Source organism: Oncorhynchus gorbuscha, linkage group LG23, assembly GCF_021184085.1.
Source record: "Oncorhynchus gorbuscha isolate QuinsamMale2020 ecotype Even-year linkage group LG23, OgorEven_v1.0, whole genome shotgun sequence".
Lineage (NCBI taxonomy): Eukaryota > Metazoa > Chordata > Actinopteri > Salmoniformes > Salmonidae > Oncorhynchus > Oncorhynchus gorbuscha.
Window position 1 is genome coordinate 18,721,332 of NC_060195.1, and position 19,958 is coordinate 18,741,289.

Sequence of the window (19,958 nt, forward strand, 5' to 3'; positions counted from 1 at the left end):
ACTTACATTGCAGAGCCAGTCAAGACCAGATCAACTAATCTAAGATGACGAGATTCAGTTTATTCATTATCAATATATTTCAACTTAATTCATGTGCAAACAAGTTTACGGATCAAGCACTGGTTAAGATAAAATATTTTCAATCCAACATCTAGAAATTGCTAGTATACTCATGAATAAAGATTTTGTTCATAACGCTGTCAGTCATTTCAAGGCGATATAAGGAGCATTAGATGTATCCAGTGGGGCAAACTCCCCCCAAAATATTTTGGATGCATGCCTGCAAAGCCACAACACTATGACTGTGACAAACTTTTAGGGCCTACATAAAGTTGTCCGAACAGCAGAGCTTTCTTTTCAGCACCATGGAGTGAATCCTTACCACCGCTACACCTGGTTATCAGTGGAGCCTTGTTTAGCAGCAAAGCAGTTCATTCAGCCTCATTTACTGCCTTTAAAAAAACATTGCTGATATGGCTGACTTGCTTAAACAAATGTGGTTCCTACTGACAATTGAGATGTACAAACTATGGCAGAAGGGGACGAAGAGCGGATAAGAGGCAATCCGTAATTTCTATTAAGATATTAATGAGCGAGCTAGGATGGACATAGCATAACTATTTGTTCTGCACTTTTGAAATGTACAGCGACAGAATTTAGAATATGGGCCATTCTTACAGTATTCTCTCTGTACACCAAGTCAGAACCGTAGGATAAATAATGGGGGCATATACGCAGACAATGAAAGCTCTTACAATATTCAATGATTATATTTCTCTAAAACAGGCTATAGTCTACATGTACACCTCCAAGTCAGAACAGTAGGCTAAGTTATGAGGGGGAAAGGGACCAAATTATTAAGGTGAGGCACATGGGCTACTAACAGCTTACTACACAACATACACTTAGTATTACTTTCTTAGTTACGGCATACAAATCTCCCTGGCATATTACATAATTTATGCAGCAGAATAAAATCAATTTTTGGACTCACCTTGTTGTGCTGTGCTCACTTGAACAGGAAGGTGACGCGGCGGTCTTTGTGGGAAAATTTTGTCATCAAAGTCTGGCATTCTCTGGATTTATGGTGCTTTCAAGACAACTGGGAACTCTGGGAAAAAAACAAGGTTGAATCATGACTTCAGTGGTCTTCAGGTCAGAGCTCTAGAAAGAGGCCAGAGTTCCTGACTTGGAATTACAAGTTGGATGACCGTTCAAAACGTATTTTCCCAGTTGGAGCTTGTTTTTTTCCAGAGTTCCCAGTTCTATTGAACTGACTGAAGTCTGAGATTTCCCAGTTCTGAGTTTCCAGTTGTTTTGAACGTGGCAGAAGTCATGCTGGATTGAGAGCATGGCCAATGTAGTACAACTTTTCTGGCCCATGGTGTTGAATGTTTATTATTTTAAGCTTGGAAAAGAGACCCTTAAGCCCAGACTTGGACCACACACCCACTCCACTGAATAGCAGGCTAGTGATTGTTTTGCAACGCTTGCAGTTTTTATTTTTAAAATTTTAACCAGGTAGGCTAGTTGAGAACAAGTTCTCATTTGCAACTGCGACCTGGCCAAGATAAAGCATAGCAGTGTGAGCAGACAACACAGAGTTACACATGGAGTAAACAATTAACAAGTCAATAACACAATAGGAAAAAAAAGTTAGTTAGACACTGATTCCTTCCAAACCACTCATTGTTGAATATGTGATTTCCAACCTGTTGTGTAATGTTTATGCCCAATGGCCGATGAGCACCGATACGTTTTATCTATAATTTATCTTCATATGACGAGGATTGAAAAGGATTTTCCAGTAGATTGTCTACATAATTCATGACGATGACTGCTTGTCTAGCTTGCTAAGATTTTTAAAGTATGATGTTGTCATGATCAGTCCAATCAAAGCTACAGTAGATGTGATTTGACATTTTTATCTGTGGCCAATGACCTTGAGCCTTCTTGGATGGGCACTTCTAATGTAACTCTATGGCAGGACCCAAGGGGTTTGAATTTTAAAGATCTAGCCGTAGATTTCGCAGTGACGTAGTGTCCCCATGAGTGACAGAACACTGAGCCAATCATGGCGCAACTGGAGAACATTACCAACCCCTACGCTCCATATTTTCTGCTGGCTGCCCCCCACCACCACAGAAAGCACTGAGCTAGGCTGAAACACCTCCATTTTGGAGCTGCCTTACTCAAGAATGCAAAAAAAGAGACCATGTTTGTATTTTGTTTTATTAACTCAATGATTCTTTAAAAAAAACAAATTTTTTACAATGTTTGCAAACTGATATGTGACACGTTTTAATGCCAAAATAACATGTAAAACAGGCACACGTTTTTAAAATATATATGGACGTATCCACTCCGACCCTAACCAGGAGTAGTTCTGTGAGTCCTAAAGACAATTAAATTCATGATAGAAATATCAGAACTTCAGTGGAATACCATTTTATCCCATTATAATATTATCTCAGTCTAGATAAATATGTTGAAACTTTAGTAGGGAAACTTCATAGCTTATAAGTAAATGATAATTATTTTGTTAAATCAGCTAGAAGCCTGCAAGGCTATGACACCTCCAAGGCTTTAAACCTCGGAATTATAACAAGACACTGTTCCTCGTTTCCTTTGTGCTTTAAAATCACGTCTGTGTAATTGTAAAAGTTTTTTAAAAAGATGTACGGAAATAATCAATCCTCCCTTCTGAAAACAACAGAATTATTCAAGTGACGAGGGCAGTAGTACTGTAGTTGAATAATTAATCTCTATCAGGCCTATTGGTGATTGGCTGCTCAGGAAGCTATCATACAGGTGCTCACTTATATTCTCCCCCTTTATTCTTCTTTTTGCTTCCACCTCCAAAGATGGCTGCCGCGATACCTGCAACAGCAAGGACTCCAAAGCCCACCATTGCGGCCATTCCCACTGTTTCCACAGCCTGCTGAACCTGGCAGAAAAAGACATTCATTTGAATGAATGACTGATTCAGAAATAGTCATAGATGCTTTGAATGTATAACAACAAGTAATCCAGTTACTCTACACTCTCTTGACACACATTCATAGCTTGATAATGTCATTATGGCTCACAAGATAACTCTATGCTGAGCACAGTACACCTATTGATGAGCACCAGTCCAGTGTACCTACCTGTCGAGACTCAGCCTTCCCATATCTCAGCTCTGTGACAAAGTGCTCACAGTTCCCCTTGAAGACACAGAAGGGCAGCTCCTGGTCCACATAGGCCTGGGCGTCCTTCAGTATCTCACAGATGGGTCTGACCTATAATAATATAATGCATGACATTTAGAAGATCATTTTATGCTAAGCAATTTTTGCCATTTAGCAGACATTTTTATCTTAAGCGAACTTACACTAGTGCATGCATACATTTTCATTTGGTTGGCCCCAGCGGGAATCAAAACACTATTCTGGCATTACAAGCACCATGCTCTATCAACTGAGCCACATAGTATCACACAGGCTGGCACCTTATTCCCAGCGGTGGAAAAAGTACCCAAGTGTCACACTTGAGTAAAAGTAAAGATACCTTTAATAGAAAATGACTCTAGTAAAAGTGAAAGTCACCCAGTAAAATACTACTTGAGTAAAAGTCTAAAAGGTATTTGGTTTTAAATATACTTAAGTATCAAAAGTAAATGGAATAGATAACATGTACTTAAGTATCAAAAGCAAAAGTAAACCATTTCAAATTCCTTATATTAAATAAAACAGACAGAATCATTTATTTATTTATTTATTTATTCGCAGACAGCCAAGGGCACACTCCAACACTCAGACATCATTTACAAATGAAGCATTTGTGTTTAGTGAGTCAGCCAGATCAGAGGCAGTAGGGATGACCAGGGATGTTCTCTTGATAAGTACTTTTGGGTTTCAGGGAAAATGTATGGAGTAAAAAGTACATCTTTTTTTAGGAACGTAGTGAAGTAAAAGTAAAAGTTGGCAAAAATTTAAATAGTAAAGTAAAGTACAGATACCCCCAAAAATACTTAAGTAGTACTTTAACACAGTGCACTATGTTTGACCAGGGCCCCATGGGGTGCTATTTTGGGTCGCAACAATACTGTACTTACCTGGTAATCCTTATCAAGCTGGTTGTTGATGCACCACTGATCATGCCCCACCACGTCCCAGATCGTTTCCTTCTTCACCTTAGCCTTGTCACTGAGCACAGACATCAGGCTGTTGGAACTGGCTCCAGGGACCTCGGCTGGGGAGCAAAGAGACGTGGGAGAAGGAGAGGGAAAAGTTCCAGCGGAGGGGGTGCACAGATAAAACATGTCATAAAACATATCATCAGTGCCAAATATGACTTTAAAGTTGAGTTTTGTCACATTAGTTTTTATCAGAAAGTATTCACACCCCTTGACATTTTCCACATTTTTGTTGCGTACGAATTTAAAATGGAAGAAATTGAGATTTTGTGTCACTGGACTACACACAATAACCCATAATGCCAAAGTGGAAGGATGCTTTTCATTTTTTATTTTATTTTTACAAATGAATTAAAAATGAAAATCTGAATGTCTTCAGTCAATAAGTATCCCTTGTTATGACAAGCCTAAATAAGTTCAGTCAATAAGTATCCCTTTGTTATGACAAGCCTAAATAAGTTCAGTCAATAAGTATCCCTTTGTTATGACAAGCCTAAATAAGTTCAAGGGTAAACATTTGCTTAACAAGTCACATAATACGTTTTTTTTCTTCACCTTTCAGCAGAACAATATTCTAAAACACAGGGCCAAATATACACTGGAGTTGCTTACCAAGGCGACAATGAATGTTCCTGAGTGGCCTAGTAGCAGTTTTGACTTAAATCGTCATGAAAATCTATGGAAAAACTTGAAAATGGCTGTCTAGCAATAATCAACAACCAACTTGACAGAGCTTGAGGATTTTTAAAAAAAGAATAATGAGCAAATATTGTACAATCCAAGTGTACAATATCTCTTAGAGACTTACCCAGAAAGACTCGCAGATGTAATCACTGCCAAATGTGTTTCAAACATAGACTCTGGGATGAATACTTCTAATCAAAAAACAGTGCATTCAGAAAGAATTCAGACCCCTTGACTTTTTCCACATTTTGTTACGTTACAGACTTATTCTAAAATATCAATCTACGCACAATACCCCATAATAGCAAAGCAAAAACAGGTTTTTAGAAATGCTAGCAAATGTATAAAAATAAAAACTGAAATACCTTATTATTATTTTGCATTTTCAAAGTGGTAGGCATGTTGTTTAAATCAAATGATACATACCCCCCCAAAATCTATTTTAATTCAGGTTGTAAGTCAACAAAATAGGAAAAATCCCAAGGGGGGTGAATACTTTCGCAAGCCACTGTATGTAGGCCACTGTATATAAATGGTTGAGTGCACTATATCTTTTAAAATAAAGATTTGATCATACTCAACAGTATAACTCACAGGGTGGGGCCAGGTGAACGACAAAACCGTCACCAACGTACAAAGTCCAGTGCTGGAAGTTGCATCTGAATATCTCTATCAGGTCCCCTGGCTCTGGCTTCTCATCGTACTGTCAAGGGAGAAATAATAAGTAGGATTTGGCAAATCTGTGTATTGCCACATACAGGGGTGTTGTTGCTAGACACCCTCTTGTTGAAGTATGCAACCGCCAACCAACTGCCAAGTATGCCGTTCTGAAAGGGAAAGTGCTCAGATCTCGTCGTGCAAACACTACTTTGTACAAACAAAATGTAAATATTTGCATAAAAACAGATTACACAGAGACAGTGGACACAATCAACATTTGGATTGGACTTTACTTACCAATGTTGGAGCCATGGTTACCGTTATTTCCTTTCCACAGTTTTGATTTCCCTTCTGCTTGTAAATAACTTTACGTTTTTCCTGAGCTTTAATCTCGACCCTGTAAAGTCAGAACAAAATCTATGTGTTATATTTAGGGGGGCTGTTTTCTTAAGACATTAGCTAACAAAATATTAGGCAATAAACTAGATACTGATCTAATTTCACTATGTTCTGGTGTCTATAAAAAATCAGTGGAGTGTATTCATGGATGCCAAGGAGAGCCAGGGTACACCAAAAAAATAAAATTATATATATATATATATATATACATTTTCAATTACTTTTGTCTCTCTGTTTCAGAATTTTTCTTCAATTCATATAGACTGAATTTTCAATTACTTTTGTCTCTGTTTCAGAATTTTTCTTCAATTCATTCCCAAGAGGCTGAATGTATCTATGGAGCAAGATAGCTGCCAAAAGCTAAAACGTACAAACCCTATGATACGACCGTTAAAGGATGTAAACGTACAAAATCGACCGTTAAATTAGATCTGTAAATTGTTAGGATCCTAAGAAAAGCCATGTTTTAAACAGAAAACGTAACCGTTAAATTAGATCTGTAAACGTACAAACCCTATGATACGACCGTTAAATTAGATCTGTAAACGTACAAACCCTATGATACGACCGTTAAATTAGATCTGTAAACGTACAAACCCTATGATACGAACGTCAAATTAGATCTGTAAACGTACAAACCCTATGATACGACTATGGATGAACATTTACACGTTTCATTCTTACTTTACGTCTCCCTTTACTCGGGTTACACATCTTTTTTTATAAGCACAAACGTGTGACGTCTGCAAAGGACATGAACCGAATGTAGCTAGTCAAAGATCGCTAGTCAATCAAGCAACTCTAGCCAAGACTTTATAGTTGATTTGCAGCTTCCGGTTTCATTTCCAGAATAATAGTCTAGAGCATTCGATAAGGACGTTATAACAGTAGATGACGTAATACAGGCTAGGGCCTTCAGCAAATTACTTGTGTGAGAATTGTATTATAAAGACACAGAAGACCCTTGTCTAAAATAATCACCTGAGCTGCAAAATAGAAAGTAAATATGATTTAGGCTAGGCCTATTCCACTATCTAAATATGCCATACCGTTGTGTGCATCATTTATTTTTTATAGCCGCGTGGGGGCTACTGTGGTGATCATGTACACTTTTTCCCGTATGTGGGAGCACGGACTGTAGGCCTTATACTAGGCATTTTGACTGTTGTATTTGAGAATTCCACTCTGTATGTAGGCTTGTAGCCATTTGCATTGTACAACCCCATCACGCAGAGGCTATATCCATATCAATACATTAGATTAAAGAAATGTTGATTAAGTCTTAGCTATAACCTGTCCTGAGCTAAATAGCCAAGGGGTCCCAAATGGTCAAGCCTATTCTTATTGCCAGATTGGTTTTCCCGATCCTATTAGCCACTGCATGTGCTTCTTCAACTATTTAGTTTCAAATGTATTTAGAGGCTATATTTAGAGGCCTGTGAGCTGGGTCCTCTTTTTAAGGGGAGGCCTATAATAAAAGCAGTAATAAAACACAAATAGAGTACTGCAAGATACCAGTACACAAAATGATAGCCTAAATTGCAATGCCTACAGGTTTGTAGATAGGCCTAAATGAAACATTGAAATATTAGTAATATAGAATGGAGAATTTTAACTTGAAAACATGCAGGATACCTCTTTCCGGTTTCCCTTACTTCCGTTTTTTGTATACTGTGTTATGCTTGTTCTCATAGTACTCCTCACAAGTTTTTATTGTTGGTGAGATGAAATTGCCAAAACTTGGAAAGGTATTATTGTACATCAGAATTGCAACACAAGATTTGTTCAAGACTAAAAGTTTTCTCCGTAATCACAACATGGTGTTTATATGTTCACAGATTAAATTTCACATTTACGTTTCACGCATGGATTTTCTTACGATCCTAACGATTCATACGTTCAACCTTTTGGCAGCTATCTGGCTCCATATGTATCTCACCGGAGAAAGCATGTGAGCGACCAAAACAGTGCCCCTCTGTCTCTTTATGTGTAGGCCATCTATCTGATGCTGTCTGGTTCAAACAAGCATGACATTGTTGCCGCCCATAGCATTGAATGGAATGCAAGGGAAGCACGCGTGCATTTAGCTTACCTTGATAAAAAAAAACATATAAAAAATTAGCCAATCAGCGTTGAGCTAAACTGAGCAAGCTCAACTGTGATTGGTCTTGGCGCACCAAAAGAAAGTGTCAAGGGAAGCCAGCTTGGATTTTGGTGTCACTCCTATCAAATCACATTGAGCGCATACGTCATTGACAGAAACAACTTGAATTGTTGCATCTTGTTGTGTTGTTGTCATCCGGTGGCTAGCTAGCTAGCTAAAATTGTCCCTTTCCTAAATTAGCCATGGATGGAGATAGAGATTTGAACATGTGGTTTTACTTAATTCTCCTTACTGGCCAATGATTGTAACGGTGATTCTGATCCAACCATTAATTCATACATTGTTGTGCCCCTGGCCTGAGAGGATGGAAGTTCAATATGTAGCTAGATGTAGAAGGCTAATGTAAACTAGCTAACATTGCCCATGAATGGAAGTTAGGCTAGCAAACAACCATTTTAGCAAGGTAGCCTAGGACAACAAGAAATAAAAGCCTGTCCTGTATGACAGAGTGATAGACTGTTTTGTCAACACGAAAGAGAGGAGGATGGCATTGGAGTTTCTCGATAAGTAGGGTGTAAACATATTTTTCTACTTGCACAAACAGAAATCAGAACCATGGACAGCCGCATCTTATATATATATAGAGAGAGCATGGGCTCCTGAGTTATTCTGCAAAAAGTTGGATAAATGTAAATAAACTTGAATTTTTTCGCTAGGACATCAAAACCTTCATTCCATATCACAATTCCATAACTAAAACCTTAATTTTGAACAAAATTACCTGAATGGACTATTACTAGCAAGAATTATCCAGAAGAAAAAAAACTTCTAACAAACCAAAACCTGCATAAGAAACACAGCGGAATATGGAAACACCATCTAACAGAAAACTAGGTGAGTAATGTTCAGTCTGAACTTACTTCTGAAGACAAAAAATTAAAACACAATCTCTTGGTAATTTTGTTATATAAAGCTTAATAAATAAGGCTACGAAGCTGCTATGAAAGAAACTGACTGAAATATGAATATGTGGACACCTATAAGTACCTAGGTGTCTGGCTAGACTGCAAACTCTCCTTCCAGACCCATATCAAACATCTCCAATCGAAAATCAACCCTACCGATCCTCGACTTCGGCGATGTCATCTACAAAATCGCTTCCAACACTCTACTCAGCAAACTGGATGCAGTTTATCACAGTGCCATCCGTTTTGTCACTAAAGCACCTTATACTACCCACCACTGCGACTTGTATGCTCTAGTCGGCTGGCCCTCTAGTCGCCAGACCCACTGGCTCCAGGTCATCTACAAGGCCATGCTAGGTAAAGCTCCGCCTTATCTCAGTTCACTGGTCACGATGGCAACACCCATCCGTAGCACGCGCTCCAGCAGGTGTATCTCACTGATCATCCCTAAAGCCAACACCTCATTCGGCCGCCTTTCGTTCCAGTACTCTGCTGCCTGTGACTGGAACGAATTGCAAAAATCGCTGAAGTTGGAGACTTTTATCTCCCTCACCAACTTCAAACATCAGCTATCTGAGCAGCTAACCGATCGCTGCAGCTGTACATAATCTATTGGTAAATAGCCCACCCATTTTCACCTACCTCATCCCCACAGTTTTTATTTATTTACTTTTCTGCTCTTTTGCACACCAATATCTCTACCTGTACATGATCATCTGATCATTTATCACTCCAGTGTTAATCTGCAATATTGTAATTATTCCACCTACCTCCACATGCCTTTTGCACACATTGTATATAGACTCCCCTTTTTTCTACTGTGTTATTGACTTGTTAATTGTTTACTCCATGTGTAACTCTGTGTTGTCTGTTCACACTGCTATGCTTTATCTTGGCCAGGTCGCAGTTGCAAATGAGAACTTGTTCTCAACTAGCCTACCTGGTTAATTAAAGGTGAAATAAAAAAATACAAAATAAAAAAAATTTGCACAGAAGTTGTGAAGTGAGAGGTGTGAAAACTCTTGAGCCTAACAATGGCAGGAGAGTTTCCCGTCCCATTGGTGCAGAGGTAACTGCCCACAAAATTAGGTGGAAACTGAGCTGCACTTCCTAGCCTCCCGCCCAATGTATGACCATATTAGAGACACATATTTCCCTCAGATTACACAGATCCACAAAGAACTCAAAACCAAACCGAATTTTGTTAAACTCTCATATCTACAGGGTGAAATCCCACAGTGTGCCATCACAGCAGCAAGATTTGTGACCTGTTGCCACAAGAAAAGGGCAACCAGTGAAGAACAAACACCATTATAGATACAACCCTTATTTATGCTTATTTATTTTCCCTTCTGTACTTTAACCATTTGTACATTGTTACAACACTGTATATATACATAATATGACATGTGTAATGTCTTTATTGTTTTGAAACTTCTGTATGTGTAATGTTTACTGTTCATTTGTATTGTTTATTTCACTTTTGTATATTATCTACCTCACTTGCTTTGGCAATGTTAAGACATGTTTCCCATGCCAATAAAACCCTTGAATTGAATTGAATTAAAATACAGTACCCCCTGGATTCATCTCTATTTTTAACTGATATGCAGCCTTCAATTGTAAATGACATCAATAAGAAACAGCCACTGTCTGTCACCAAGGGAGTAGCCCCAAGGCTCGATCATAGGTCCCACGCTCTTCTCAATTTAGATCAACAACATAGCACAAGCAGTAGGAAGTGCTCTCATCCATTTATATGCAGATGACACAGTCTTATACTCAGCTGGCCCCTCCCCGGATTTTGTATTAAACGCTCTACAACAAAGCTTTCTTAGTATCCAACAAGCTTTCTCTGTCCTTAACCTTGTTCTGAACAACTCTAAAACAAAGGTAATCTGGTTTGGTAGCAAGAATGTCCCTCTCCCCACTGGTGTGATTACTACCTCTGAGGGTTTAGAGCTTGAGGTAGTCACCTCATACAAGTACTTGAGAGTATGGCTAGATGGTACACTGTCCTTCTCTCAGCACATATCAAAGCTGCAGGCTAAGGTTAAATCTAGACTTGGTTTCCTCTATAGTAATCGCTCCTCTTTCACCCCAGCTTACAAACTAACCCTGATTCAGATGACCATCCTACCCATGTTAGACTACAGAGACATGATTTATAGATCAGCAGGTAAGAGTGATCTCGAGCGGCTAGATGTTCTTTACCATTCGGCCATCAGATTTGCCACAAATGCTCCTTATAGGACACACCACTGCACTCTATACTACTCTGTAAACTGGCCACCTCTGTATACCCGTCTCAAGGCCCACTGGTTGATGCTTATTTATAAAACCCTCTTAGGCCTCAGTCCCCCCTATCTGAGATACCTACTGCAGTCCTTATCCTCCAACATACAACACCCGTTCTGCCAGTCACATTCTGATAAAGGTTCCCAAAGCACACAGATCCCTGGGTCACTCCTCTTTTCAGTTCTCTGCAGCTAAGGACTGGAACGAGCTGCAAAAAAAACACTCAAACTGGACCGTTTTATCTACATCTGTTCATTCAAAGACTCAGTCATGGACACTCTTACTGACAGTTGTGGTTGCTTCACGTGATGTATTGTTGTCTCTACTTTCTTGCCATTTGTGGTGCTGTCTGTGCCCAATAATGTTTATACCATAGTTTGTGCTGTGTCATGACTCTCCTTTGAGGATCCAAAGATCAGGTTACAGTGGATCAGCGTCTACAGAGCCCTCTCACTCGCAGAGGGGGGAAGGGATTGATGTGGGGGGTTTTATGACACCTCACGTCGATCGTAAATTGTGGGCAGCAGACGACTCCTTTTGGTCTCTAGTATGGGTGAATGGAATGTCTCTTTGTTACAGAAGATTTTGCCACCCACAACATCCAACAAGGAACACTGGGACAATACATTTCAACATCTGAATGTTGGGAATGATGAAAGATGGAATTTGGAAAATTAATGTTTATTTTATGTCATTAAAAATGGTATAAACACATTATAACGAAAAAATTGTAACTTGAGGAGCTTTTACACTGTGTATATCAGGGTTACATCCTTTACGTGGTGTAGAAAATATCAAGGATGAAGAGAATGTTTTTGTGATGATAGGATTGTGATTTTAGTTCTCTAACAAGATCGTAGTAATTATAATACTTTGCCTCTTAACTAGCCACGCCCCAGGGAGCCCAGCGAGCATGTCATCATGATGAAAATGCCCCTTTTACTCAGAAGGTATAAAAGATTGAGTTAAGAATTAACATACCAGACTAAACGGACCATAAGCTGCATATAGGTCTCGACCAATAAAAATCAACATGAGGTTGAAGTAGACAAAGTAGCCTCTAACAGTCAATGTTACGGTTGAGTAGCTATATCTAAGAAAGGGAATTTGAGTATGAACACCTGGTTACTCTTTTCAAATCATCACCGACTACACTGGTTTCATCACCACTTGGGATCATTGACACGGCTGATTAGCCATCCTCAGAAGACCACTCTTCAAGAACAAGTGCATGTAAGTCAACTAAGAAGGGCATTGTGACCTGTTGTGAACGATCAGAGCCTTACACCTGAGAACGAAGGAGGCCCATCCAAAGGCCCAATCGAACCCTTTTCACGAAGGCCTGAGTCCAACAGAGATACACGACAAAGACCTTCAACACATAAATACATGCATTACTTCTTAACCAAAGGGGCAGCAGTTTGGGGCAGTTTGGGGCAAGGTATTAGGGTTACTGTGAGCATAGTTCCCCAAAGTATCCAAGTGTTGTCTCTCTTTCTCTCTAACTCTCCATCTTTTGTAACAACTGTCATATTGTGTTAGTCCGCCAGGTACCTGTCATCATATTAAGTTTCTAATTAATAACCTATACTGTGTGTGTGGGTGTCTGTGTGTATCCTGTGTTATCATTTAGTGTGTTAGTAAATAAATACATAAATAAATGTGGTACAAAATTATCAGTAAGACTCAGGTTTGTGCAGATTCAATAAGTCTGCGACGTTCAGAATGAGACTGATATGAGGTAATGATTAATAAGTGACTGTTTTTGATATATATATATCCTTTAGGTAATTCGGGAGATGGTAACTCGTTAAACAATTTCTCCCGTGGTGCCCCAAAGTCCTAAGGAGTTAATTGTTACATGATTAATTTAATCTGGTAAGAATTAGACATAGTAGGTAATTATTTGATAAATAACAGTCATCACATTAATGAGAGTCACGTCACGACTAGAGGTCGACCAATTAATCGGAAGTTTTCATAACAATCAGTAATCTGTATATTTTTTTACACCTTTATTTAATCTTTATTTAACTAGGCAAGTCAGTTAAGAACACATTCTTATTTTCAATGACGGCCTAGGAATGGTGGGTTAACTGCCTCGTTCAGGGGCAGAACGACAGATTTTCACTTTGTCAGCTCGGGGGATCCAATCTTACAGTTAACTAGTCCAGCGCAATAACGACCTGCCTCTCTCTCGTTGCACTCCACAAGGAGACTGACTGCCTGTTACGCAAATGCAGTAAGCAAAGGTAAGTTGCTATCTAGCATTAAACTTATCTTATAAAAAACAATCCATCATAATCACTAGTTAACTACACATGGTTGATGATATTGTCTAGCGTGTCATGCATTGCGTATAATCTGACTGAGCATACAAGTATCTAAGTATCTGACTGAGCGGTGGTAGGCAGAAGCAGGCGCGTAAATATTAATTCAAACAGCACTTTCTGCGTTTTGCCAGCAGGTCTTCCTTGTGCGTCAAGCATTGCCCTGTTTATGACTTCAAGCATATCAACTCCTGAGATGATGCTGGTGTAACCGAAGTGAAATGGCTGGCTAGTTAGCGCACGCTAATAGCGTTTCAAACGTCACTCGCTCGCTCTGAGCCTTGGAGTGGTTGTTTCCCTTGCTCTGCATGGGTAACACTGCTTCGAGGGTGGCTGTTGTCGTTGTGTTCCTGGTTCGAGCCCAGGGAGGAGCGAGGAGAGGGACGGAAGCTATACTGTTACACTGGCAATACTAAAGTGCATATAAAAACATCCAATAGTCAAAGGTTAATGAAATACAAATGGTATAGAGAGAAATAGTCCTATAATTCCTATAATAACTACAACCTAAAACTTCTTACCTGGGAATATTGAAGACTCATGTTAAAAGGATGGTCTGAGCAAAGAACTTAAACGTTAGCTTTCTTACATGGCAAATATTGCACTTTTACTTTCTTTTCCAACACTTTGTTTTTGCATTATTTAAACCAAATTGAACATGTTTCATTATTTATTTGTGGGTAAATTGATTTTATTGATATATTATATTAAGTTAAAATAAGTGGTCATTCAGTATTGTTGTAATTGTCATTATTAAAAAAATAAATGTCAAATCGGCCGATTAATTGGTATCGGCTTTATTGGTCCTCCAATAATCGGTATCGGCGTTGAAAAAGCATAATCTGTCGTCCTCTAGTCATGACAGCTGCTACCATGTTGTGTTGCCACCATGCTGTATTTTTATGTGTTGCTGCCATGCTGTTGTTGGCTTAGGTCTCTCTTTATGTAGAGTTGTGGTGTCTCTCATGTCGTGATGTGTGTTGTCCTATATTTTTATTTTATTTTGTATTTTGAATCCCAGCCCCCGTCCCCGCAGGAGGCCTTTTGCCTTTTGGTTGGCCGTCATTGTAAATAAGAATTTGTTCTTAACTGACTTGCCAAGTTAAATAATGGTTAAATAAAAAACATAATATATATCTTGATTGGACTAAATTGTTTTTGGTATCTTTTAGTTGTCACTGTATTAGACTAAGCAGCGGTGATTTGATGATGTTGAAATGGTGTTGGAAGAGTGGAGGCAACTCCTGTTTTCTTTGCAACTTGTGGTAAATATCTGTGGTTTTAAATCAATAGTTGTTTAGTGGTCCGAAAATGTCAGAAACATTAACTTGCTTGAGGTCATGTAACTGTCTATTACATGCAATATGCTATGTGGACTAAACCGAACAGAGGTTGCTATCCAGTTTTGTGATAAAAGAAAGGTTTGGGTGAATTTATTCTGCAACTGTCTTATTGTCTCGGGCTTTAGGCCTAAATAACACTGTGGCAACATATTACTTAACAGGTTATAGAGCAAACAACACAATTATCACAACACATAGGTTGTAATATGGCTTTTTTTCTGGCTTCCTCAGTGATTTTACCCACACATCGCTACTGTAAAAAAAACATTAATTATGCAAGGAAATAGCTAGCTACTTTAGCTACGTTATTGTAACTGACCACAAACGGCACACAACATAGACTATGTTTGCATGCTGTCAAGACTTTCGATCCCATTTAGCTAGCTAGATATTTGTAATTCTCACAAGTACTTTAGTCTAGATAATCACTAAATACTTGACCCTTCTTATAACTTACAATAAGTTCCGTGTCGTTGCTAGGATGTTGATTGCTTTACATCGAACACAGAAATTACTTTAGACGTCAACGACCAGCTGACTCGGAAAAAAAGCAAACCAATCCGAGGGCGTATCTCCTGGCAGCGTGCGTGCTGACGTGATTTCCAAGTACAGCGTCAGGCCAGTAGATGGCAATAAATTACCCCTCGAAAGACAATGATAGAATAAGAAAATAAAGACTTCCGGTTTTGGAGCGCACTTGTAACAAGCTACGAATAATTAACTCTACACGTCAAATATGATGTTATAAGGGGAGAGTTCTTCATGTTCTATTTTCAGTTTGGGAAGTTGAACGATGTGTGCGGTGTTTGACGGGACTTCCCTGACAGTCACCATGCAGACCTCTATCACTCACACACCGCAGAATGCATTTAGGTGAGTTGCTTAGCATAGCTAGCATGCTAGCTAGCTAGCCAGTAGTTGTAGCTATGTGGCTGCTTCCCTACTGTACCAACAAGTTCTAAGGCTGTTGTTGTGCTAAGGTTAGATGCAGTGGTCAGTATTATAAATATTATAGTCTGAGAGAAAATACAATTGATACCAATTGTTTTTAGAGAGAAACTTAACTTTTATCGTGTGTGTAGCCCCCAGGAACTGTCCCAGGAGATAAAATCCTTCATCAGTGGCGTGGACCAGACCCAGGGTCGTAAACTCAGCGTCCGTGAGCATGCCCGCTGTGCCGTGCGTCTACTACGGTCTGTGCCTGCCTGTCGCGGGGCGGTCCTCGAGCACCTAAGGGGCGTGTACAACGAGCACGTCTCAGCCTTTCTTCACAATCTAGAAACAAACGGCGATGGCGACGGGGACTCCAACCTGGAGGATGTCATCACGGAGGTCCATGGCGTCCTGGCGGAGTTCATTAAGCTCAACCCCCGAGCCTGGGCTCCCCTTGTCTCAACCTGGGCTGTAGACCTGCTGGGGCAGCTGAGCTCCAAGCATGCTGGCCGCAGGGCAGCTCCCCACTCCTCCAGCCTCAATGAGCTGCTGCAGCTGTGGATGTCCTGTGCGGCTACACGCTCCCTCATGGAGGCCTATACCCAGTGCCTGGCAGCTATGATAGCCTGGTGTCCTGACCAATGTGTGGATGCTCTCCTGGACACCTCCGTGCAGCACTCCCCCCACTTCGACTGGGTGGTGGCTCACATCGGATCCTCCTTCCCGGGCACCATCATCAGCCGTGTCCTGGCCTGTGGCCTTAAAGACTTCTGCTCCCATGGGACAGCTGACAAGTGTCAGGGAGACAAGAGCAGCCGAGTGCCTAAGATCGGCTCTGTGGTGGGGATCCTAGGTCACCTGGCAGCGCGGCACTCTGACAGCATCCGGCGGGAGCTGCTGAGGATGTTCCAGGAGAGCCTCAGTCCCCCGACTATACCCCCCAGCTCTGGGTCCACTTCCTTGGAGCACTCAGCCCAGCTCCGCAGAGCTACAGTGCCCTTCCTTCTCCAGCTGGCGGTGCTGTCTCCTTCTCTTCTGGGCGCCATATCTACAGAGCTGGTGGAGTCTCTACGGCCTCCAGTCTTGCTCCAGCTCCAGGCTGTTCTACAGGGCCTTCCCAGGGACGAGCTTGACAACATGCTGGGGCTGGCTGTCCACCTCATCGCCCAGAGCCCTGCAGGAGGGGCACGCATCCTCCGCTTCCTAGCTGACACGGCCACCCCTGCCTCTGTCATCATCTCCGGCCCTACGTCTTCCCCTCACGAGGGGGTCCGGGAGGCCTGCGACCTCCTCCTCCAGATGCTCCTGCTGCACCTCCACAAGCTGGTCTACACCCGCTCAGAAGGGGATGACGGCTACTACAGCCGCCCCCACTCTCCCTCCTCCCAGGCGCCCCGTGTGGTCCCCTTCCTAGAGGAGCTGCAGTCCCACGTGGGAGAGCTCTGTGCTGAGATGCTGAGACTGGAGAGGAAGCGTCATCTCTGGCTGCACCAGCTGCTGTGTCTGCTGTGTTTGTTGTCTGTATATGGGGGCCCTAGCGTAGCCACGGAGGCCCTCTGTCAGCTGCTCACCCTGGCCCGGAACCCAGACCAGCTGGCCCTGGCCTGGCAGCTCCACACCCCACTGTCCGCCTGCCTGCCGGGCCTCATCCCTGCCGCAGTGATCCGCTGCGTGGCCCAGATCCATACACACACCCTGGGACCCAGGCAGCTCTGCCAGCTCCTTCTCAACCTGGGCTCTGCCATGCAGAGTGTACAGGAGGAGGAGAGGAGGGGCCCAGGAGGAGGCATGGGAGGAGGAGGTGCTAGTCCTCAGTCCTCCATGGCAGTGCAGGTTGGAGCAGCGGTCTCAGGGCACCTCCATGACTTCTGTCCTCTGCTCCTCCACGGTGACCCGGCCGTATCCCACGCTGCCGTGCGGCTCCTGTCCAGCAGCCCCCTCCCCCGTGCTGCCCTGCCTTCCCACCTGTTGCTTGTTTGTCGGGCTGCCGTCACACACTTCTTTCTGGCACTGCGGAGGAGAGGAGAGACAGGGAAGGGGAGAGACGAAGGCCAGGGAGGAGAGGCGGTGAACTGTTCGGTGCTCCTCCTGTCCCGTCTGGTAGGTTACTCTCCTCTAACCCTGAAATGTGTCCTGCAGCACCTGGTGGAGGGAGCTCTACATAAAGGAAACACTGACTTGTTCGGAGGGCAGAGTGAGGACATTGGAGGGGACACCCCCATCTCCCCGTCCCTGGCCACTGACCGGGTGGGCTCCCTGTTGGACATCAACTGCAGGTTCGGCACCACGGTCAACTTCTCTGGCAGTGTGTGGTCTGTGTTCCATGCTGGGGTGATAGGGAAGGGTCTGAAGCAGCGCAGCGCTACGCCTCACCCCGACGCCGCCAGTGTCATACAGAACGTCCAGACTCTGCTGGCTGTCACCGTCCAGTGCTGCAGTGCAACATCCGGGAATGGCGGAAACGGTGGAGGCACCCGACACCAGCCCTCCGTTCCAGACGAGCCGCCGCCCATCAACGCTGAGGCAGCCAAAATGATGGCAGTGACGCTGGTGGAGTATATCTGCCCCGACGTGGCCAACGGGGAACTGTCATGGCCGCCAGAGGAACATGCACGCACAACTGTAGAGCGTGACATACACATCCGCCGCTGCTTCGAGGCCCACCCTGTCCTCTTCCCTTTACTCCATGTTGTGGCTGCCGGGCGTCCTGCTCTCTGTTACTGTTCTGCGGTGCTCCGGGGCCTGCTGGCCACTCTGCTGGCCCACTGGGAGGCTTCGAGGGAGTCTTTGGCGATGGACTCCCCGTGGCACCTCCAGGCCTCATGCATGTTGGTGTCCTGTATGGGCGAGGGCCAGCTGCTGCCCCCTGTGCTGGGCAACGTCCACGAGGCTTTCCCCTACCTGACGCCGTTCGAAGTGAGGCTTCTCCTCCTGGCTGTGTGGGAATATGTAAGGGGTAACGGCCCCATGCCACAGAAGTTTGTCTTCAGTGCCGAGAAGGGCCTGTTCTGCCGGGATTTCTCGCGGGACGGAGACGTAGCGAGATACGTAGCACCCATTCACAGTGTCCTGCATAAGAACATTGACCGCCTGGGGCATCTATGCTGGCGTTTCCAGCTCTGAACAAGGGAAGGAAAGAACTGATAGAGGGATGGAGAGGAAAAAGGTGCAAGAAGTGGGACGGTTGGAATTGTTTGTGAAAGATGAGGATAGGGGTGGTTGGTGATCGGGAATTGTGGAGATGTTGCTTTGCTGTTTTCTTGTTTGTTGCTCTAACTTGAATCTATATCTGTATGTGCTCTGAAGCATAGTTGAGCATGTTATATCTACTGTTTATCTTTCTCCTGTTTTGTATCATTTTTATAGATTAAGTACAATTTTTTTATGTAGCTGTTACTGTAGGGGGATAAAAACATGTAGTATACCATAAATTAGCAGAAAAGGGAGTGATCATAATTTTGTTGTTTCTAATATCTGGCCTTTGAACTTGACTGTCTACATTTCGAGTTACATCAGTTCTGAATTTCAATTCAACTTATTTTTTCTTGAATTGAAACAAGTACAACTTTGTAATGAGAAGGTACATCAATGATAATGTAATCATTTTACATCAACTAACACAGCCTGCAGGTATATGATGAATCACACAAATATTCCTTAAAATGTCTTTACATACAGCACAATTTATGTTTGAACCAGATCTCCTAATAAATGTGCAAGAGTGTAGCAAAGCTGAGACTGTTATTTTGTCAACCTAGAGGGGAATTCTATCAACACTACACCTTTGACACTTAATGGGACATTTTCAATTCATTAATTGGATTTGAATTAATCTGAATTGACCCCAAATGTGCATGCCATTCTAGAGCCATTACATATCTGTAAATGATCATTGACTCTGACTTCCATATGCTCTGCAAATGTTTCACAATTTAGTTTTATATTGGTAGAGCCTGTAAGTGTGTTTGTCCCTGAAGGAAAAATAAGCAAGTGCAGTGCAACCATAGTACAAAATAATCACAGAGAATTGCTCCAGAACTGACCACCTCAAGCTGACGTGTCCTT

At 42.2% G+C, this 19,958-nt stretch overlaps 2 protein-coding genes across 4 annotated transcripts in view; one reads left to right on the forward strand and one right to left on the reverse strand.

Moving 5' to 3' along the window:
* Positions 1 to 2,218: 2,218 nt before the first annotated feature.
* Positions 2,219 to 16,083, reverse strand: LOC124010538 (phospholipase A and acyltransferase 4-like). 2 transcript variants are annotated; one of them, XM_046323072.1, is made up of 6 exons: positions 16,026 to 16,083; positions 5,819 to 5,918; positions 5,456 to 5,564; positions 4,097 to 4,233; positions 3,150 to 3,281; positions 2,219 to 2,947 (listed from the first exon to the last, which is right to left on the reverse strand). In XM_046323072.1, exons 2-6 carry the CDS (start codon positions 5,831 to 5,833, stop codon positions 2,816 to 2,818), a joined length of 525 nt encoding a protein of 174 aa, XP_046179028.1. In that variant the 5' UTR covers positions 5,834 to 5,918; positions 16,026 to 16,083; the 3' UTR covers positions 2,219 to 2,815. The 2 variants fall into 2 exon arrangements, with proteins under 2 accessions (XP_046179028.1, XP_046179027.1); XM_046323071.1 differs by lacking the exon at positions 16,026 to 16,083 and adding an exon at positions 15,418 to 15,560.
* The window catches only part of LOC124010537 (neutral alpha-glucosidase AB-like), a 30,336-nt gene continuing 25,993 nt past the window's right edge, over positions 15,616 to 19,958 (forward strand). The window contains exons 1-2 of one of the 2 annotated variants that reach the window (XM_046323067.1): positions 15,616 to 15,833; positions 16,043 to 19,617. In XM_046323067.1, the coding sequence (XP_046179023.1) occupies positions 15,754 to 15,833; positions 16,043 to 19,016 (3,054 nt within the window). In that variant the 5' untranslated portion in view covers positions 15,616 to 15,753 and the 3' untranslated portion in view covers positions 19,017 to 19,617. Of the gene's footprint in view, positions 15,834 to 16,042; positions 19,618 to 19,958 lie in introns of those variants that run through there. The other variant, XM_046323068.1, reaches the window with a different exon arrangement.